Raw genomic sequence first — 23,439 nt, 5'->3', positions numbered from 1 at the left:
AAGGTGAGTGGTTGTGCCCTACCCTTGAGGTCGCCACGATGGTATCTTTCAACTAAATACCACGGGATGGCATGTTGCCCATGCTGTCCTGACCTTTATCAATACAGAGGGCTTTCAGTTGTTGCCCTGATCAGAAAATTCTCCAGATCTCTTTTTTTATGGGATCCTTGGAATACAGTCAGTGTAATGCAGTGTATTGATCATGTGTAAATCATTTAACTCTAGTTAGTTTTGCAATTAAATCTGTCTTTTAATATTTGTAATAACGTCTAATGCATTTCACTTTGTCACACTCTTTGTTCCAGGCTGCAAAAGCTACTACACATGAACTACAGAAGCTGTCATTCTGCACTTCCTGAGATGGTATATGAGAGTACTTTTTTACCTGCCTGTAATCTAGTCCTGTTAAATCAGCTATCTACTCTAATGATTACATTAAGGGTACCTATATTGCACTGTCCTTTGAAAATAAACTGAGTGAGGTGATGTAGCCATTAACACCCTGGATATCAATTCAAGATGATGGCACTTCAAATCCTCAACTGACTGTCCAGATTGTGGTTTTCTGTTGTTTCTCTAAATTACTTAAATGCCATGAGGGATCCTATGTAACAGACACAGCCAATTTCCTTCCCTGTATTATCGTAATCTGAATTTGTGCCCTGATTCTGATGACTTCATCAGTAATGGCCTGTACAAACCTAATCTTTCATTTTTTCCTTTCAAACAACTGTGGTCATTTCAAAGAAATGACTCGTGTATTTCAGAAAATGCACCACAAATCTAATGCCAGACTTTCAGTCCAGTTGAAATACTGTAACAAAAAAAGAACAATCAACCCAACAATGAGAATGAGTATTAAAGAAAATGTGAAAAGAATGTGCAGTGTAATGAAGTCACTTGAGTGATTAATTTCAAGGTCTGAATTTCCCATCACACGCAACCTTTATATTCGGGGGAAAAAATATAAAAAAGAGATGACATTATTAAGAGAGCATTAAATTATGTCTTAATTGTAAATAAATGGAATACTGAAATGGTTAATTTCTTTATAACTGTCTGTTGAGTTCCCATTATTGAGCCACTTCTACAGCCTAAGTATTTTTAAATCTTCCTAGAGACAGAAGAGCTACTGTCGACAAGTCAGCACATATTTAGAAAGCATTGCTTGTTTGAAACTCAGTTTGCCCTTTTTGCACATGATAGCCTGTGAACCATGGTTGTAGGATGGAACATAATGCACCTATCATTGTTCAGGCATCGTGTGAGGTGAACTACGTGAAAGTTTTTTGTGAATGCCTTTATTTATCTGTGTTAACTGTTTGACTTGACTGTGTTGCTCTATCCTGAGACAGCAGACTCCTTTCTCAATGATGCCAAGTCCGTACCAGCTCGAATCTCAAACACTAGTTACTACTAAATAAATTCATTTGCTGATTCTTTATCTTGCATGTATTTCACCTCCATAATATACAGGTACATTCCATGATTTTACTACAGCATACAACGTTAACATAGTTCACGATACGTATTACCCTTTGTCATTAGTGCACTGTACTGCTTCTGCCTGCAGTGAATCTATGAGGTGGGGTGATGTTTTCATGGAATAACTGCCACAGCCCAAAGGCATCTCCATGCACAGGAATCCAGGAGCCCATTACCCTTCCCTTGCAGATATGCTGCATTGACTTTTGCCCTCATGACATGACCAAAAGAAACAGAAAATTTCCCAAACAATATTCAGTCCAAAAACAAACACTTGCTTACTAAATGCCATTATGACATGTTCAAAAGAAACAGAAAATTTTCCATACAATCACATCTGCATGATTACTCTGCAATTCACATTTAAGTGCTTGGCAGAGGATTCTTCGAACCACAGTCATACTACCTCTGTACCATTCCACTCCCGAACAGCGTGCGGGAATAACAAACACCTAAACCTTTCTGTTCGAGCTCTGATTTCTCTTATTTTATTTTGATGATCATTCCTACCTATGTAGGATGGGCTCAACAAAATATTTTCGCATTCGGAAGAGAAAGTTGGTGACTGAAATTTCATAAATAGATCTCGCCGCAACGAAGAACATCTTTGCCTTAATGACTTCCATCCCAACTCGCGTATAATATCTGCCACACTCTGTCCCCTATTACGTGATAATACAAAACGAGCTGCCCTTTTTTGCACCCTTTCGATGTCCTCCGTCAATCCCACCTGGTAAGGATCCCACACCGCGCAGAAATATTCTAACAGAGGACGAATGAGTGTAGCGTAAGCTGTCTCTTTAGTGGACTTGTTGCATCTTCTAAGTGTCCTGCCAATGAAACGTAACCTTTGGCTCGTCTACCCCACAATATTATCTATGTGGTCTTTCCAACTGAAGTTGTTCGTAATTTTAACACCCAGGTACTTAGTTGAATTGACAGCCTTGAGAATTGTTCTATTTATCGAGTAATCGAATTCCAATGGATTTCTTTTGGAACTCATGTGGATCACCTCACACTTCTCATTATTTAGCGTCAACTGCCACCTGCCACACCATACAGCAATCTTTTCTAAATCGCTTTGCAACTGATACTGGTCTTCGGATGACCTTACTAGATGGTAAATTACAGCATCATCTGCGAACAACCTAAGAGACTTGCTCAGATTGTCACCCAAGTCATTTATATAGATCAGGAACAGCAGAGGTCCCAGGACACTTCCCTGGGGAACACCTGATATCATTTCAGTTTTACTCGATGATTTGCCGTCTATTACTACGAACTGCGACCTTCCTGACAGGAAATCACGAATCCAGTCGCACAACTGAGACGATACCCCATAGGCCCGCAGCTTGATTAGAAGTCGCTTGTGAGGAACAGTGTCAAAAGCTTTCCGGAAATCTAGAAATACAGAATCAACTTGAAATCCGCTGTCAATAGCAGCCATTACTTCATGCGAATAAAGAGCTAGCTGCGTTGCACAAGAACGATGTTTTCCGAAACCATGCTGATTACGTATCATTAGATTGTTCCCTTCGAGGTGATTCATAATGTTTGAATACAGTATATGCTCCAAAACCCTACTGCAAACCGACGTCAATGATATTGGTCTGTAGTTCGATGGATTACTCCTGCTACCCTTCTTAAACACTGGTGCGACCTGCGCAATTTTCCAATCTGTAGGTACAGATCTATTGGTGAGCGAGCGGTTTTATATGATTGCTAAGTAGGGAGCTATTGTATCAGCATAATCTGAAAGGAACCTAATCGGTATACAATCTGGACCTGAATACTTGCCTATATCAAGCGATTTGACTTGCTTCTCAACCTCTAAGGTATCTACTTCTAAGAAACTCATGCTAGCAGCTGTTCGTGTTTCAAATTCTGGAATATTCCATTCGTCTTCCCTGGTGAAGGAATTTCGGAAAACTGTGTTCAATAACTCCGCTTTAGTGGCACAGTCGTCGGTAACAGTACCTTCGGTACTGCACAGCGAAGGTATTGACTGCGTCTTGCCACTTGTGTACTTTACATACGACCATAATTTCTTCAGATTTTCTACCAAATTTCGAGACAATGTTTCGTTGTGGAACATATTAAAGGCATCTCGCATTGAAGTCCGTGCCAAATTTCGCGCTTCTGTAAATTTTAGCCAATCTTCGGGAGTTCGCGTTCTTCTGAACTTCGCATGCTTTTTCCGTTGCCTCTGCAACAGCGTTCGGACCTGTTTTGTGTACCATGGGGGATCAGTTCCATCTCTTACCAATTTATGAGGTATGAATTTCTCAATTGCTGTTGCTACTATATCTTTGAATTTGAGCCACATCTCATCTACATTTGCATAGTCAGTTCGGAAGGAATGGAGATTGTCTCTAAGGAAGGCTTCTAGTGACACTTTATCCGCTTTTTTAAATAAAATTATTTTGCGTTTGTTTCTGGTGGATTTGGAAGAAAAGGTATTGAGCCTAGCTACAACGACCTTGTGATCACTAATCCCTGTATCAGTCATGATGCTCTCTATTAGCTCTGGATTGTTTGTGGCTAAGAGCTCAAGTGTGTTTTCGCAACCATTTACAATTCACGTGCGTTCGTGGACTAACTGCTCGAAATAATTTTCGGAGGAAGCATTTAGGACAATCTCGGAAGATGTTTTCTGCCTACCACCAGTTTTGAACAAGTATTTTTGCCAACATATCGAGGAAAGGTTGAAGTCCCCACCAACTATAACCGTATGAGTGGGGTATTTATTTGCTACGAGACTCAAATTTTCTCTGAACTGTTCAGCAACTATATCATTGGAGTCTGGGGGTCGGTAGAAGGAGCCAATTATTAACTTAATTCAGCTGTTAACTATAACCTCCACTCATACCAATTTGCACGGAGTATCTACTTCGACTTCACTACAAGATAAACCACTACTGACAGACACAAGCACTCCACCACCAATTCTGCCTAATCTATCTTTCCTGAACACCGTCCGAGACTTCGTAAAAATTTTTGCAGAACTTATTTCAGGCTTTAGCCAGCTTTCTGTACCTATAACGATATCAGCTTCTGTGCTTTCTATTAGCACTTGAAGCTCAGGGACTTTCCCAGCACAATTACAACAATTTACAACTACAATTCCGACTGTTCCTTGATCCAAGCACGTCCTGTATTTGCCATGCACCCTTTGAGATTGCAGCCCACCCCGTACTTTCCTAAGGCCTTCTAACCTAAAAAACCACCCAGTCCACGCCACACAGCCTCCACTACCCGTGTAGCCGCCAGCTGAGTGTAGTGAACTCCTGACCTATTCAGTGGAACCCGAAACCCCACCACCCTATGGCACAAGTCAAGGAATCTGCAGCCAACACGGTCGCAAAACCTTCTGAGCCTCTGATTCAGACCCTCCACCCGGCTCTGCACCAAAGGTCCGCAGTCGGTTCAGTCAACAATGCTGCAGATGGTGAGCTCTGCCTTCATCTCGTAAGCAAGACCAGCAGCCTTCACCAAATCAGATAGCTGCTGGAATCCAGAGAGAATTTCCTCAGATCGAAAGTGACACACGTCATTAGTGCTGACATGTGCCACCACCTGCAGCTGGCTGCACTCTGTGCTCCTCATGGCATCCGGAAGGACCCTTTCCACATCAGAAATGACTCCACCCGGAATGCTCATGGAGTGCACACTGGATTTCTTCCCCTCCTTAGCCTCCATATCCCTAAGGGGCCCCATTACGTGGCTAACATTGGAGCTCCCAACTACCAATAAGCCCACCCTCTGCGATTGCCCGGACCTTGAAGGCTGAGAACCATCCTCTGAGGTGAAACAGGGCAGGCGGTTGCATCTGGCTCAGCCAGAGACAGTACCTGAAACCTGTTTGTCAGATGCACCAGGGAGGCTTTCTGATCAGCCTCCGGGGACGTCTTTTGCTGCCTGCAACGCCATGGAATGAACTCCCAATCAACCACAGGCGAGGGCTCAGCCCCACTGCAGGCAGCAACCTGGCCAACCACAGTGGTAGACCAATCTGGGGACAGATGGGGCGAGGTTGACATCCCCGTGATACCCAAGTCCGGCTCCCCACAGTGGTGCCCATTAGCAACAGCCTCAAGCTGCACAACCGAAGTCAGCACCGCCTGCAGCTGTGAGTGAAGGGATGCCAACTCAGCCCTCATCCGAACGCAGCAATCACAGTCCCTGTCCATTCTAATCGATGTTGAACAGAAGTTACTGAAACACGAGTCCGTGCCTAGATAATGCAAGGGAAACACGCAAAGAATGTACGAACTGACCTGTACAAATGCCTAACGACTGCGCTACAATCTGCCTGAATTTACGATTACAGTAACTAAAACTCGAAATTACACCTCCTATACGAAACTCACATGCAATTTAAGTAAGAATCTACAATGTAAACACAGAAAAGAAGCTATATACATATGTATGTTGTGCAAAAACAAAAGCTACTTAAAAACAAAACCTACGTACTAAAATGTCAAGCTTATGCAAGGCCATGACTATCCTTAGTTAATTACAGAGACAGAAGGAGTAACATATCACTTTATAGATAGATGTATGTTACCCCTCAAGGGTAACAGGCATGGTCCATATTCCTAGATTTCTGGAAATCGTTTGACAAGGTTCTCCACAGCAGGCTGTTAACAAAAATATGATCATATGGATTAACTTCCAAAGCATATGAGTAGCTCAAAGATTTCGTAAGTAATAAAACCAATTTTTTTGTCCTCAATGGTGAGTGTTCATTCAGAGACAAGAATATCTTCAGGAGTGCTCTGGGGAAGTGTGATAAGACCAATCCTATTCTTTATATACATAAATGATCTGACGGACAGTGTGAGCAAAATATGTGGCTGTTCTCTGATGATGCTGTGGTGTAGAGGAAGATGTTGTCATTGAAAGGCTGTAGGAGGATACATGGTGACTTAAAAATTTTCTACTTGGTGGGATGAATGGCAGCTTGCCTGAAATGTAGAAAAATGTTAAGTTAATGCAGATGAGTGGGAAAAACAATCCCCTAATGTTAGTAGTGTACTTCTTGACACAGTCATGTGAATTAACATTGTAAAGTGATATGAAATGGAACAAGCACGGTTGGATGGTAATAGGGAAGGTAAATGGTCAACTTCAGTTTATTGGGATAATTTTAGGAAAGTGTGGTTCAGCTGTGAAGTTGACTGCATTTAAAACACTAGTGTGACCCATTCTTAAGTACTGCTTGAGTATGTGGGATTGGATTAAAGTAGATGTTAAAGAAATTCAGAAAGGGGCTGCTAGATTTGTTACCAGTAGGCAAGATCAGCACATAAGTATTACGTAAATACTTCATTACTCAAATGGGAATATCTGGAGAGAAGATGACTTTTGTGAAGAAAATGTGGAACTGTCATTTGAGTTTGACTGCAGAACAAGTCTACTGCCGCCGGCCGATGTGGTCGAGCGGTTCTAGGCGCTTCAGTCTGGAATTGCGCGACTGCTACGGCCGCAGGTTCGAATCCTGCCTTGGGCATGGATGTGTGTGATGTCCTTAGGTTAGTTAGGTTTAAGTAGTTCTAAGTTCTAGGGGACTGATGACCTCAGATGTTAAGTCCCATGGTGCTCAGAGCCAAGTCTACTGCCACCAACATACATTTTGTATAAGGATCACAAAGATAAAGATTAAGGAGATTAAGACTCATACTTAGACATACAGACATTAGTTTTTCTCTCACGAGTGGAACAGAACAGAAAATGACTACTAGTGGTACAAGCTACCCTCCAGTATGCACCATACAGTGGTTTGTGGAGTATGTATGTAATGGTAGATGTAACAATTCCATACTCAAGAAATTCAGTGATGTACCCTTCATACAAGAACAAACAATTATGGAACTTGGAATTTAAATATTGCTCTTCCTGATTTTATGTTAAGCAACATCACAGTTGGAATGACACAGTAATGGATGAAGTGAGAGAATTCTCTTATGTAGAAAGCAATGCATTTCTCTGGACCCCAGTTATTTTGTCAATTTCTTAATGGACTTTGGCCTCTTGCCTTATATAAATATAACAATGTCAGAGAAACTGTTGTGTATTGGATACTTGAGTTAATTCTCATTGTTTGTTGGACAGAAAACACATGTTTATTGTAATGGAATAGTACAAGACAATTTACTGAAAGTACTGTCCTTTGGCAGCTTTGACCTTCTCCCACGTCTTGGGGAACAAATTAATTCCACAATTAAAAATTCAATTTCTTTTGAGGTGAACTGCACTTTGAACTAGTTTTCAAGATCATTAAAAAGTGTCAAGTGTTGTTCAGAATGGACCGAAACAAATGGTAATCAGAAGGGGAAATGTCTGTTGAATATGGCAGGTGGGCTAAGTCATCCTGTTGAAGTCTCTTTAAGGTTTCCTTCACTCAGTTTGCAACATTTGGTTTGGCATTGTCATGAAACAGAGTGACTGTGTCATGTCTCTGATCATACTGTGGGCCTTTGTCTTTAGGGACAATGAAAAGACTGTTAGGAACTGAGCTTTTGGCCAAAGAGCACGTGTGCGCGTGCACGCGCGCACACACACACACACACACACACACACACACACTGTTATACCTTCACACAAGCAGGCGCACCTCATGCACATACGACCACTATCATCAGACGCTCTGGCCAGATTGCAGCTATAGCCTTGAACAAAAGTAGCAATCTCAAATGGAGCAGGGGAGTGGGAAGGATAGCAAGATATGGGTGGGGGAAGAGAAGAGTGCTGCCTGGCAGAGCATGCAGAAATTAAAAGGTGGCAGGACAAGTGTGCCAGATGCAGTGTTGGGAGGTTGTGGGGAAGACGATTTGGGAGGAGGGGGGAGGGGGATCAAAAACAGGAAGTGCAAAAGGAGAGGAGCAGAGTGGATAAAACATTTATGAGTGTGTCAGCAGAGACATATGCAATGAGGGTGAGGAGATGGGACAGAGTGGGTGGAAACTGTTGTGTGTGTGTGGGGGGGGGGGGGGGGGGGGGGATGTGAAGGTAATAGGCTATCGTACATTGAGGCCAGGATAATTTCAGGAGCAGAGAATGTGTTGTAAAGATAACTCCTATCTGCACAGTTCAGAACAGTTAGTGGTAGAGGGGTGAATCCAGATGGCCCAGGGTGTGAAGTAACCATTGAAACTGAGCATGTTATCTTCAGCTGCATGTAGCACCACAGTGTGGCCCACTTTGCTTTTGGTCACAGTTTGGCAGCGGACATTCATCCTGGCGGACAGCTGTTTGGTTATCATACCAATATAAAAAGCTGTGCAGTGATTGCAGCAGATCTGGTATACCCGTGGCTGCTTTCATGTGTGCCCTGGCCTCTGAAGGCATAGGATAATCCTATGACAGAAATGGAATAGGAAGTGCTGTGTCAGTGAATTGAACAGGTCTTGCACTTGGGTTTTCCATGGGGATGTGATCTCTGTGGCAAAGGGCTGGGATTGGGAGTGGCATAGGTATGGACTAGGATGTTATGGACGTAGGGTGGGTGATGCAACACCACTTTATTAGGGGCGGGAATGATCTTGGGTAGGATGTCTCTCATTCCAGTGCATGATGATACATAATCAAAGCCTTGTGAAAGGGTGTGGTTCGGTTGTTCCAGTCCAGGGTGGTACTAAGTGATGAAGGAGGTTCTCCTTTGTCGCTGGTTGCTGGGGGAGATGAGAGACTGAGAGTGGTTGGAGATAAGCCACAAGAAACCTGTTTGCAGACTAGGTCTGGAGGATAGTGCCTGTCTGTGAAGAACTTTGTGAGACCTTCAGTATACTGGGCAAGGGTGTTCTTGTCACCGCAGATATGTGTCTCGAGGTGGCCAGCTGTATGGTGGGGATGTTTTGGTATGAAAGCATGGTAACTGTCAAAATTCAGGTCCAGGGGTTTGGAGTTTTGGGAGGCTGGGAATGTTTCCACTAGGTAGCCGATAAACAGGTTGGTAAGGAGGGTGCGCTGTGGTTCCCATGGCTGTGCTGCACATTGGTTTGTGTGTCATCCTTTCAAAGGAGAAGTAGGGAGTGAAGGAGTGGTTGGTATTTTTGATGTGGGGGACTAGATTCTGGGCAATTGATTGGAGATATTCATCAGTGAGGGCCAAAATTCTTTCAGTAGAGGCACAATTACCAGCTACAATGGGATGTCCAGAATTATTGAGTTTATGTAGAAGGCTTGTGTAGGGTGTCATAGGTATGAGGTGGTAAATGGATTCAGGGGAGAGGTTGTGGGAAGGGCCTAAGGCTTTAAGCAGGGGTTGGAGGTTATGTTGGACCTGTGGGATGGAATCACTCTGTCAGAATTTATAGGTGAAGGAGTCAGACAATTGGCAGAGGCATTGTGCCAGGTGGTCACTGCAATTCACAATGACAGTGGCGGAACCTATGTCTGCTGGTTGGATGGTTAGGTGAGGATCTGTTTTGAGGCTATGTGTGGCTGTGCTTTTCTCTGCTGAAAGGTTGGTGTCCATAGGAAGCGACTCAGGAAAGAATGTTGAGGTCAGATTGGAGGTCAGGAATTCCTGGAAGGTGACCAGGGGGTGTTTAGGTGGGAGGTGAGAAGGATCATTGTTGCATGGTGGCATGAACTGGCAGAGACAAGGTTCAGTGTTGGGATTAGGTTGGCTCTGGCTAGAGGGACTGGATAGCAAAGAAATGTTTCTATTGCAGGGATTGTGAGAAGGAGAGTACATCTTTGACAAGTCCAACCTGGTTAAATTTAGGTGCAGGGCTTAAGGTGAGGCCTTTGAATGGTACTGAAACTTCTGTGATTGTTTCAGCTCTGGTTTAGTGGAGTCTTGGTAGGGAGTTTTTGGGGGTGTGGCAAGTTGAGTAGGTCGGGTAGACAGAGTCTGGGCATTATGAGGGGTTAAGGAGGAGGGACACTGTGGGCAGGGTAGTGATTAGATAGTGGTGCCCCAGGATGGCTGTAGGGTGTCAGTAGGTTGGATAACTCATGAAGGTGGTGTCTGGAATGCTCTTCCAGGTGCTGGACAGCAAGGGATTCAGTTTCACAGATGAGATGTATGTAGAACGGATTACACAATAGCAGTATCTTGTGGAGGGAGTAGAGGTGGTTCTGGAATGCCTGTGCTATGGAGGTGTGTTTTTGTAGTACGAGGTTTGTAAGGGACAGAGACTGACAGAATCTGAAAAGTTGAAGATCATTGTGGAAGGAAGGATGGGAACCAGGAAAATAAATTTTTATGGTAAGGTTGTTTGTGATGATTCTTTGGTTTAAGGAAAAGAATGTGGAACTGGGTTTTGCCAAGGAAAGAGATACTTTTCTGAGCTGGTGTAGAGAAATGGAGAAGCAATCCATATGGTGGGGGTGGCTTGAGGAAACAGGAAATGGTGTAGGAAATGAGCATACAAAGGTGTTAGGTGTTTCTGGTGATGTTTTGATAAAAGAAAACGTGCAGATATATGCAAAACTAAGCACATATAAATGAAAATACATTTAAAAAATGAAAACATATAAAAATACTCGCAACAAAATATGTAAAAACATACAAAAATGTGGGAAAAAAGGATGGAATGGATGTGGTTTGAGAATATGCGCATGTTGGGATAAGGGGAGAGAGAGGAGATTGGATAGGTTGAGGCTCTCAAGTTCATACAGCACAGGTAGATGTGGAAGATGATGCACGAAAATACACACGGATGAGGGAGGAAATGGGGTGAATAGGAATAATTATAATAATCAGTGATAACAATTTGGGACATGGGAAACTGCACCAGCAATCCACATGGTCATCACAACCATGTGTTGAGTGTGGTTCAGACCATTGATGAAGTGTGGCTCAGATGTCAGAGCAGGTGCAGTTTGGAAGGAGATGAAAAAACACATGAAAGAAGAGAATGGACAGACAATGGTAGAGTAATGCTTTACAGAATAGTAACAAAGGAAAGCATCTCAAGGTTGTTTTATAGAAGAAAAGCTGTTAGACAAAATCAAACAATGGGAGATCCAGATTGGAATATCAACAATTATGAAACAGATAGACTGCTGCTCACCATGTAGATGACACAGTGAGTTCCAGACAGACTTAACAAGGAGACTAATACACACTGGGATTTCAGCCAAAGCCTTCACACTCACACATATACATTCACACTTCACGCACATACAACTGCTATCTTTGACTGTGCTGGCCAGACTGCACCAATAGTGTTGAACAAAAATAATAATCTGGAGCGAAGCAGGGAAAGGGGTCAGATAGCAGAGTATAGGTTGGGGAGAGGTTGGGGGGGGGGGGGAGAGAAGAGCTCTGCCTGGTGGAGCATGTCAGGAGGCTGTCTCGGAGGTCAGAAAGTGGGAAAGGAGAGGAGAGGAGAGGAGAGGAGGAGGAGGAGGAGGAGGAGGAGGGGGGGGGGCTGGTGGATGCATTGGGAGAGCTGGGCACACAATGAGGGTGAGAAGATGTCAATTGTGAGGAAGTGACAGATAATCAAAGATTGAGGCTAGGATAGTTTTGGGATCGGAAAACGTATTGTAAGGGTAACTTCCATGTGTGCAGTTCAGAAAAGCTGGTGGTGGAGGAGAGCATATAGATGGCATGGGTTGGGAAGTAGCCATTGAAATAAAGTATGTCATGTTCAGCTACATCTTGTCACAGGGTGGTCCACTTTGCTGTTGGCCACAGTTTGTCATTGGCCATTCATCCTTGTGGATAGCTGTTTGGTAGTCATATGAATATAAAAAAAACTGTGCAATAATTGCAGCAGAGATGGTATATGATAGGTCTGCTTTCACAAGCACCCAGGGTTTTGATGGGATAGGGTAAGCCTGTGACAGGACTGGGTCATTAAGTGGTGGGTGTGTGGATTGGGCAGGTCTTGCAGCTGGGTTTTCCACAGAGTTATGATCCCTGTGGCAAAGGGCTGGGACTGGGAGTGTCACAGGGTTGGACTTGGGTGTTATTGAGGTTGTTGGGTGACTGAACACCACTTTAGCAGAGGTGGGAAGGACCTTGTATAGGCTGTCTCTCATTTCAGGTCATGATGATACACAATCAAAGCCTTAGCAAAAATGTGGTTCAGTTTTTCCAGTCCAGGGTGGTACTGGTTGATGGAGGAAGTGCTCCTTTGTAGCTGGTTGTTGGGGTGGTGGGAGGACTGAGAATGGTTCGCAGCATGAAAAATCTTTTTGCAGGCTAGTTCTGCAGGATAGTGTCTATCTGTGAAGATCTTTGTGAGTCCTTCAGTATACAGGGCAAGGGAGTTCTTGTTACTGCAAATATGCCATCTCCAAGTGACCACGCTGAATGGAGGGAATTTTTTTGGTGTGAAGAGATGGCAGTAGTCAAAATGCAGCTACTATTGATGGGTTTAGTGAGGACAGAGGTGTGGAAAGAGCCATCAGACAGGAGGATGTCAACGTCCAACAAGGTAGCATGCTTGGTTGAAGACAACCAGGTGAAGCAGGTGGGAGAAAGAGTGTTCAGGTGGTAAAGAAGGAACGGGGATGGGTGTCTTAGTCTTGAGTCCAGATCTTGCAGATACTGTCAGTCAACATGAACCAGACCAGTGGTTTGGGGTTTTGGAAGGCTAGAAAGGTTTCATGTAAATGGCCTATGAAAAGGTTGGTGTAAGAACCTGGTACGAGAGTATCCATATCTGTGCCATGGACTTGTTTGTATAGGACCCCTTCTAAGGAGAAATAGTTGTGTGTTAGGATAATGTTAATAAGATGTGTGAGGAATGAGGTAGTGGGTTTGGAGTCTGAAGGACATTGAGAGAGAAGGTGTTAAATAGTGGCAAGACAATGGCTATGAGAGATGTTGGTGTATGGGGGGTTGGGGGGGGGGGGGGGGGGGGAGGTCAACAGTGATGAGCAGAGAACCAGTAGGCAAAGGGGTGGGGATGTTGGGTGGACAGTGAATGAAGGAAGTAGCTGGTATCTATGATGTGGGATGGTAGATGTTGGCTCTGGCTGAAGGGACTGTTGGCAAAGAAGTGTTTCCATTGCAGGGATTGTGAGAAGGAGTGTAGGTCTTTGACGGGTCAGATATTGTTAAATTTGGATGTAGTGCAGGAGATGATGCCTTTGGACAGAACTGAAACTTCTGTGGGCCTGAGGACGACGGTTCAATCCCGTCTCCAGCCATCCTGATTTAGGTTTTCCGTGATTTCCCTAAATTGTTTCAGGCAAATGCCGGGATTGTTCCTTTGAAAGGGCACGGCTGATTTCCTTCCCAATCCTTCCCTAACCCGAGCTTGCGCTCCGTCTCTAATGACCCCGTTGTCGACGGGACGTTAAACACTAACCACCACCATCTGTGGGCCTGAGAATTGTGGCGAAAAGATTAACAACATTTTCCATGACTGTTTTGGCTGTGGGTGTAGTGTTTTGTTAATAGGGAGTTTTGGGGGATGTGGCAAGTTTCATGCAGGATGTATTTTGTCACTCAAGTCAGAATTATTGTCCTTCAGTTGTTGAAACCAGTCTGTACACACTGTTTCCAACAAAGCATGTTCTCCATACACTTCCACTGGCAAATGATGACTTTCTGTAGCAGATTTCTTGAGATGAAAGCAGAAGTGTGACACCTCCCACAAATGCTGTTTTGGGGACCCAAACCTGACATGTTCAAGGCACTAAATAAGTATACTCCTTTCGATCAATTCGAAAGGTACACACAGATCTGAAAACCTAATGTTTCTATAGTTAAATAGGTCTCATGTCACAGTTTGCTGTACTGCGCTAGTACAACTACTGCCCTCTCTTCATCAACAGTTAGAATTAATTGAAACTCCTATTATATAAACACCTTCACAAGACAGTATAAACAGTAGTAAAGTGTGTGATGTAAGATAACCTAAGCAGTTACAAGTTCTGACATACCATGAAGTACAATTCTGGGAAAAAAATTAGTACCGTTGGAAATATGACGTTGATTTTGATCCAATAACTTTGTATCCCACCTAGCAGAGTAGATGTACTGATATTGAATCAACACTGTCCACTAACAGATAGAATAGTGGCATAGCTACCTGAGTGCCATCTGTTTCTACCCTTCAATAGGAAATGCTCATAGCCAGAAGGCTCAGTGTAGTGGAAGCATGTGAAACGAGTAGGCGGCCATGGCATCGAGATGCAATCATGCTTCCTACAGCCAGTTGATCAAGTTTGAAAGGGGTCAAATCATGGCCTTCTGAGAGGCAGGATGGTCCTTTTGGAGAACTGCCGTGCAAGTCGTTGCACAGCTGATTCAGCTGTGTAACGATGCTGGTATCAGTGGTAATGTGAATATTCTCATACCCATAGACAGACACCCACTGGGATCATTCTATTGTAAGAGGAGCTGTGGTGGATCATACATCTACCACAGCACAGATAAGAGGACTTGTGAGTGCAGATGTGTCAACATAAACTGTTGCGAACTGGTTATTAGCAGTGGGACCATGGGCATGCACGCCTCTGCCTATCTTCCACTCGAGTCACAGCATCGACATGCATGATTTGAGTGATGCCATCAGAATATCTGTCACTCAAAGGATGAAATGGCATGCCATGGTGTTCAGTTGTTAGACCCATTCTTTTGCTGTTCTTGCAGTAGGAAGGTGATCAGTTGTTCTGACAAGATAATGGCATCAGAATATCAGTTGGAGGATGAAATGGCATACCATAGTGTTCAGTCATTAGACCCATTCTTTTGCCATTCTTGCTGTAGGGAGGTGATCAGTTGTTCTGACAAGATAATGCTTGCCCACACACTCCTCATGAAACTGAACATGCTCTGCAAGACGTGCAGCAACTTCCCTGTCCACGATGTCCGGACTCTCCGGACTTGTCTCCGGTTGAGGACATGTGAGATATGATGGTATGAGAAGTGACTTATGCTACTTGTTGGCCAACAGTTCTGGCAAAACTATGTGAACCATTTGAGCAGGCATGGAATAACGTATCCCATGACAGTATACACCATCTGTGCGATCGAATGGACTGGATGCCAGACGCAGCACCTTTATTGCCGCTTGTGGAGGCTACACCACATGTTAATATGGGTGTTTCAGCATGGGTCCATACCTGGTAATTCAGAACTGCTAAAGATGGGTCACCTTGTAAATCTTTGTCACATTGCTATGCTGTAAATTTCAAAAGTTGCATTATATGTTACAATTAATAAGCACTTCTGGATACATAACAGACAATGATGAAGGCAAATGTGAAACAACTCAAATTCTGTTGTAATATAATACCCATAGGTCCCATCCGTGAAGTATGTGTTACCATGGAAAAAAAAATAAAATAAAATAATTTTTGTATTCATTGCAAAATGTGGCCTGAGTATATTTACTCACTGTAATTGATCTTAGCAAAGTAGCTACTCTTTGTTTTACACTCCCATTTCTGACCACTTCCATAGTGATCATCCTGCTGCAGTGTGTATTGAAATAGAGTGGTACAACTGAAACCTTATCCTCCTCGTAGTTGTTGAGTTGTTGGTTCATGATATATTCCCAGCCGACCTCTGTCACCAGGTTGGCACATGTGCAGTAAGAAAAACCATAATTGCTCTGAATTGTAGCATGTAACATGGCAGTGTGTAACTTAACTATGTCAGTATGTGAGAAACAGATTCAAATTAGAAGAGTTCATCCAAACACCAAACATAAAGCACCCTTTGCTTCAGCATGACAATGCCTTACCATGCATGAGCATGGGAACATCTTCCATACAGTCTTGAATTGCCCCATCCGATTTTCATCTGTTTACAAAACTTAAAGAACACCTTCGAGGACTTCACTTTGATAGTGGTGAAGTGATGCAAGCAGAGGTGGGATACTGGCTCCATCAGCACAGTTAAATGACACAGTGGTTACCGCACTGGATTCGCATTTGGGAGGATGACAATTCAATCTGCATCTGCCATCCTTATGTAGCGTTTCCATGATTTCTCTAAATAGGTTAAGGCAAATGCTGAGATGGTTCCGTTGAAAGGATACAGCCGCTTTCTTTCTCCATCTTTCCATAATCCGAGCTTGTTCTCTGTTCACCTTGTTGTCAACAGGATGTTAAACACTAGTCACCTCCTCCTCTTTCTCCTCCTCCTCAAACATTCAACACTGTTGGTATCAAACAAACTGCTCTCTCATCGGGAGAAAAGTATTCATCACCAAGGTAACTATGTTGAGAAATAAATATATTGACGTGAAGAATAAAACTGTGGAATGTTTATAAACACTGGCCGGAGTGGCCGAGCAGTTCTAGGCGCTACAGTCTGGAACCGCACGACCGCTACGGTCGCAGGTTCGAATCCTGCCTCGGACATGGATGTGTGTGCTGTCCGTAGGTTAGTTATGTTTAAGTAGTTCTAAGTTCTAGGGGACTGATGACCTCAGAAGTTAAGTCCCATAGTGCTCAGAGCCATTTTTTGTTAATAAACTTCATTTATTTACAAATCTTTAAGAGTTTTCACATAAAAAATTCAGCATATTTCATATTTCTTACTTTGGTAAACCCTCGAACTTTGCCTTGAGATTAAAAACTTTATTTGTGTTTATGTTATCCTCTTACCAGATTAATAATATGCATTTTAGTTATTCTTTTTGTGAATGTGTGCGTGTGCCTGTGCGTGTGCATGTGTGTGTGCATGTGCACACAGTGTTGTGCTAAAAGTTTCTAAGTGAATTTCTCAGTTCAGTCCCAAAAAAGTATCTACTATAGTTTGTTCACCATTAATTAATTTCTTATGAAAGGAACTTCATAATTTTTGGGTACCTACTTTTTCTTTTTAACAGGTTGAACTGAAATATTACATACTTAATTGTGCCCTTTGCAGGACGGTAAATCTAAACTTTCTCATAAATAGTCTTTTTTCCAATAATGAAAAGGGAAAACTGTAATAAATGCCTCACTTCAATTCAAAATGTAGGTTAACAAAACTCGAGAAGAAAAACCTGATATATGGGAACTATTAATGCTTTTGAATAAAAGCAAGACATTGAGTTAACATACATATTTCTTAATGTAAGCTTCTTTGTTGGGCTGGGGATTGAATTGCACAACAAAGTCTCTTAACCCTTTTGGAGGTGCTCCCCCCTTTTTTATAAGCGACTCACTGAAATTAAATTTTTTGATGTCTGATTAGAATTATGATCAGTTAACTATCCCATAAAAGTGGACAACTTTGTGACACTTTTAGCACTATAACCTTATACAAATATGTACTGTGACATTTAATTTTTACATAAATGGAAATTTGTAGCCTTTATCCTTCTATTTTGATAGAAATAAAATTTTTATGTTCCGAAAGTTATTCAAAATATGGAATATTAATTGTCACAGGGTTAACTCCAAGCGGAGTACAACATAGTAACATGAAGTGTAAGACAGGGAAAGTAGAGTTAAATTCCTCTGGCACACAATTGTAACTTTGTTACAGATCTGCCTAGTTTTGTGAGTTTTGTTTTACCCATGTATGGAAAAACATTTGTTACAAAGTTTGCCTATTTTGTGAGGTTTATTTTTCTACTTTTCTTGAAATCCAAATAATTGTAGCTTTTTCTCACTGAAACAAAATAAGAATGAAAGAAAGTGAATGGCATTAAATAATGTAACTAAGCAAAATCTTGACGCACTTATTTATAGAAATGTTCAGTGGAACCATATGGGGGGGGGGGGGGGGGGGGGGGGGAACTCAGTATCCTCTAAGCAAGAGAAGTAGTTCAAACTGTGAGGCACATACTCACAAGTTCAGTGGCATGAGAAAAAACAGTCATGATAAATGTGAAATAAAACTTTGCCTTTTTTACTAAACCATTTTCAAATCTCTAATTTCATTAATGAGACTTGTTTTCTACAAATTCAGTTGTTACACTTTTTTTCTGCACATGTGTGTGCTGTCACAAAGTTACCTCTATGTTATTTGAAAATAACTTTTTTGCATTCCAAAGGCTAGAGAAAGCTTTGTAAAATTCAACTCTTATGCAGAATGATCTTCATGTATAACTTTATATATACGTATAATCATTTTGCAGTAGTTAGTCCACTCTTCAAAGTGATAGGCAATAGTAGAAAGTTTCAATAAAGCTACAATCGCATTTTTCTACTTACCAACAAAACTGAATCATGACTTGCTTGTGTAATGCACATTCTTGCAGCTTCCATTATGAAAGGCTGGACTGTGCAAGAACACATTGCAGGAGAGGTATATATTGAATGTTGACCCAAACTACAGTATTTAATATTAAAGAGGTGGAGAGTGCTGTTGTTACAAAGTAATACATCAGTCACAAAGTTGCCCACTTTTACAGAATTTAATTTTGATAATTTTGGTTCAAATGGCTCTGAGCACTATGGGACTTAACATCTTAGGTCATCAGTCCCCTAGAACTGAGAACTACTTAAACCTAACTAACCTAAGGACATCACACACATCCATGCCCGAGCCAGGATTTGAACCTGCAACCGTAGCAGTCCCGCAGTTCCAGACTGCAGCGCCTAGAACTGCACGGCCACCGTGGCTGGCTGATAATTTTATTTTTGTGATTTAAGAGAAAGAACTATTGTGGCAAGTATACTTCCTTCTATCCTTTTGTGAACTGTTGAACTATGGTGGTAAGTATACTTCCCACTGCCATTTTGTCAGCAGTTATGGATTTCCATCACAAATTAAAAAATAAGAACTGGCATTTTTTATGTGAAAACTGTTCTAACTAGGAACACAAGGAAATACATGGTCATAAAAGTGATAAATTTTATTGGGTCGCATAGTGACATCAATAAAAATACATTGAAAATTGTTTGTACATCTTGAACTCATTTAACAACTGGGGATCCAGTGGCCCGTACATGTCCTTATAGAAATGCAATCCATGTCAGGTGTCACTGGTGTAGAGCCATGCATGCAGAACAGACTTGCTGAAGGCAGTCAGTGACCAGTCTGCCCCTGTCGGCCATTTCATTTAGTTGCATGCACATGATTTGAGCATCAGAACAGTCCACAAATGACTGTAGAGACATCTGTAGCAGCCTCCAGGTCTTGGGGACAGCAACCAAAGGTGTGATAAGTTCCCGATCTGCCTGGACCAGTGCATATGGATGAAAGTGATTGGGACAAGGGCACCCTCACTGCCCACAGGCCCCGGGGGTAACCATTGTTCATGACTGGAAATGGGGGCTGGGAACTATCTGTGCATCAGAGTCCACTATAAGGAGTGGGGGGGGGGGGGGGTTGTAACACGCAATAAGCCATCTGGACCATGTATGTTCTCAAATTTATGATCTTAATCTTTTTTCGATCTTCTCTGAAATGTTTTAAACTCCAACTGTAAAATAGTATATGATGTGCTTACAAAATTAACCACTGTGATTAAAAAAACAAATTTCATAAAATTACTGTACTACAGAAAGATAAATTTTTATTTATGTGAATGTATATCATCATAATTGTTCTATTGCGATGTTGAGTAAATTTCATGTTCTGTAAGTTACTTTCGATTTAATGTTCTGTGTTTCAATCTTTGTATGGCTACATTGTTACTGAAGTACTTTGGAACAAAGTTAACAGGGCACCAGTGGGTTTTATGTTGTGTGGCAGGAAGTAAGGAAGGAGAAATATAAAGTTTTCCAGAGTTGCGTACAAAGGGAATGTATTTCACTGAGTGAACATTGTAAATTGAAGGTAGCAAGGCATCTAGGACTATAAAAAATTAAAGTTACGTATGGATCAGTTTTGTCATCTATATTATTCAGTAAACATGTCAACCTGTGAGGTTTACGGACCCACAAGAGAACCTGGCTTCCAGACAGAAGAATTTCAAGCAATGGATTGAAGGAGATCCTTAAAAAAACAAGATGAGTATATTTTCATTAAAACTACCACTAGACCCAGCCAACAATATTTAATTACTCCATGAACAATTATTATAATTAACAGTCTTCCAACTGTGCATAACAAAGGTCATTAAAATGGCCAATGAAATTGAGAAATCTGTGAGTGAGTGTGGGTCTGATGGTGTAAGTCATTCTAGCACACAAAACAAAGAAGTAGGATTGGTTCCAGGAAGTGAACTCAATTCATTCTTAAAGACATTAAGCTAGAAATTTATTGGGGAAATAAAATCTGTTTCAGTGATGAATTTGAAGAGAGAAAATCTGAAACTGGCAAGAATGGTGAGGAGCTGGAGAATAAAATCAGTAGGTCTTCTATGTGTAATAAGATTGATCAGCTGGAAAATGAATTTTCAAAAGTAGAAAATAAGCTTGCAAATTTTGTTAAAAGTGTTAAAGAAGTCAGAAAAGACATTATAAGAGAAAATGGAAGTTGTGCAAAATAATCTCGTTTTGAAAATTCAGGAACAAGAATTGAAATTCACAGCACCAGAAAGACATGCAGAGGCAGAAATCAAATCAATCAAAGTAGGCATTTCTGATTATTAGAAGGGTATCAGCAATTATAAAAGGGAACTAGAAGGGGAAATGAATGTACTGAGGGAAACAACAGTGTAGCATCAGTGAATGAAAATGGGATATTGATATCAGTCAAAACTATTTAGTGGGGAAAATAATGATCATGCAGTTGAATTTTTGGCTGCAAGCAATGGTAACTTTCTGGCAGATGTGGTTAAAATAAAATTCGTTAAGAGACAGCTGGCTGGGGAACTCGAACATGGGCAAACCAAAATGATGACAAATTTTAAGATTTTAAAACCTCTTGAACTTTGTGCTTGAGTAAATATGTAGATTAGACAAAACAACTAAGATTGCAAAATGATTTTTTGAATGGACCTAGTTAAAAGAGTGGAAACCAAAGCATGAGAGAGTTTTGTGATAGAGAATTAAATAAATTGAATCACCTTGATAGATCATTAGCTGTGTTGATGGAAATTTCAATACTGAAGAGGAGGTTACCAGAGCATTTGCAATTGGATTTGATTCATTGTGCAACACATTCTGTGGAGGAATTGTTAAATTTTACAGAACACATGTATTAGCCCTTGTGTTGTAGACCTGAGTATATGGAACAGAGGGAGTGTGGAAGGCATCGGGAAAGGGTAAACAGTAATAATTATGCGGAACATGGCAATAACAACGGGTGGAGAGAGGAGAGAAGTGCTCCGAGTAATCAGCATAGAGTTTGGAGAAGCAGGCTACAAGGAGGCAACATAAATTTGGGGGAAAAAGAAACAATTTTGATCATAGAAGGAGTGATAGGCAGGGTGTCAGAATAGAAGTGACACACGCATATGGACAGAATAGGCAGAAAAAACTGTTTGATGCCTCACTTAGGTTTGGCTGAACAGGGCCAGACAAGGAAATGGTAGGATGAAGAATAAAAATAGTGAGAAAAGTAGAGAAATTGGAAATAATCATATGGATACTTTTATAGATAATGAAACCTTTTGGTGAGGATTTAACAATTGCAGGAATGGAAATAACAGGAGAAAGTGGAATAAAATTAACATTAACTATGAGCAGTATGATTTTATCTTTGACAAAATGGTTAACAGAGAAGAGACGTCAGAGGCAAATGATGATGAGGGTAATATTGGATTGGGTGCAGCAAAGTTTGTTGAATATCAGAAACATATGTTATAGTTTCATTAAGGGTAGAAACAGAAGTGAAAATGGAACCAAGGGGCAGGGTTGACTGTAGCAGTGGATGAGACAAGGTAGAAGGTGAGAGGTAATGGCACTAGCAAATAGTGTGGACAATTTTGTAGAAAGTGAGGAGAGACTTGTTCAATGTGATGTACAGAGTTATGTGAGTGACGTCTGTAGTAATGTGGCATATGCTGGTATGTCAATTATTGATAATATTGATGTGTTTGTGACTTCAGGTTATGATGAATGTTGTAGCTGTAATGCATTAAATGTGAATATGGAAATTATGGAAATGTTCTATGGTGTAGAGAACGTTGGTATAAAAAGTTGTCCTGGGGATAAAATTGAAATATACATTTCCTGAAATGGTGAGCATGCAGGTCTGAATGATGCCATTTGTAGTTGGTTACAAAACGAGGAGTTAAGTAGAAAAGAGAATGTTATAAATGCTATTTAGTATCTGTTTGAAGGGGATACTGGTGTAGAGTTTGGAGAGAAGCTTAAAAATATATGTATTATGCTGGAAGATAGCAGAAAAGAAATACAGGGTGATTTATTAGAGGAATCAGAATTGAACAGAGCTTAAGTTGTGGTGATGTGCAGCCAATAGCTGTTATCAATGTCATTGGAATTACAAGTGTGGCATTATTAGATTATGGCTCAAGTTTGTCTGCAATTTATGAATCTTTCTGGCAATAAATCAGATGTTTATGAGTCGGAGGGCTACCAATCACAGGGGTTAAAATTAAGATGGCAACTGGGATGTGTAGTAAGCCCATTAGGAAAGAAGTATCATTGGAATTAAGGCTTTTGATTATTATTTTAGTATAAGTTGCTTTGTGATACAGGGTTTTGCCATGAGTTCATTTTTGGACATTTATTACTTGTACAAATGTGACTGCAGAATTTTTGTAGTGAACAGAATGGTAGAATTTTATTCTGGAGGGAAACAGGAAGAAGATAAAAGTTAAAGGAGAGTTGAAAGGGGAAGAGACAATGACTCATTTGCAAAGGATAGATGAGATTAGCAATGAAATGAGAACTGGACAACAAATTTGTGATAGAGTCAATGGAATGGGTTGTTTAAATGAGGAACAGAGGATGCAGCTAAAAGGTTTGTCACGTAAATACAAGCATGTATTCTCTGACAGACCAGTAGAAGTTATGGACTTTAATTATGTTTTGAGGGTAGTCATAAGAGTTCGACCTTACCGTATGCAATAGCTGATAGGGAAACAGTGAGGGCCTGAATACAGTTGATGTGGAATTGCGGAATAGCAGAGGTGGGGAGAAGTGAGTATTGCATTCCAGTAGCAGTGGTGAAAAAGAGAGATGGTTCTATAAGAATACTATTGGGTGCAAGAAAGCTAAATAAAATAACAGTTTAAGAAA

The 23,439-nt window shown here is 41.4% G+C and overlaps 1 protein-coding gene across 1 annotated transcript in view; it reads left to right on the top strand.

The window, feature by feature from the left end:
- Nucleotides 1–500, top strand: part of LOC126259255 (serine/threonine-protein kinase fused) — a 210,937-nt gene extending 210,437 nt beyond the window's left edge. Inside the window, exon 12 of the mRNA XM_049955891.1 lies at nucleotides 306–500. Coding sequence (XP_049811848.1) covers nucleotides 306–359 — 54 coding nt within the window. The 3' untranslated portion in view covers nucleotides 360–500. The remainder of the gene's footprint in view (nucleotides 1–305) is intronic.
- Nucleotides 501–23,439: the final 22,939 nt, after the last annotated feature.

This window comes from Schistocerca nitens, chromosome 1 (assembly GCF_023898315.1).
Source record: "Schistocerca nitens isolate TAMUIC-IGC-003100 chromosome 1, iqSchNite1.1, whole genome shotgun sequence".
NCBI lineage: Eukaryota > Metazoa > Arthropoda > Insecta > Orthoptera > Acrididae > Schistocerca > Schistocerca nitens.
Note: the sequence above shows the minus strand (reverse complement) of the source record. Positions and strands in the feature narration are given on the sequence as shown.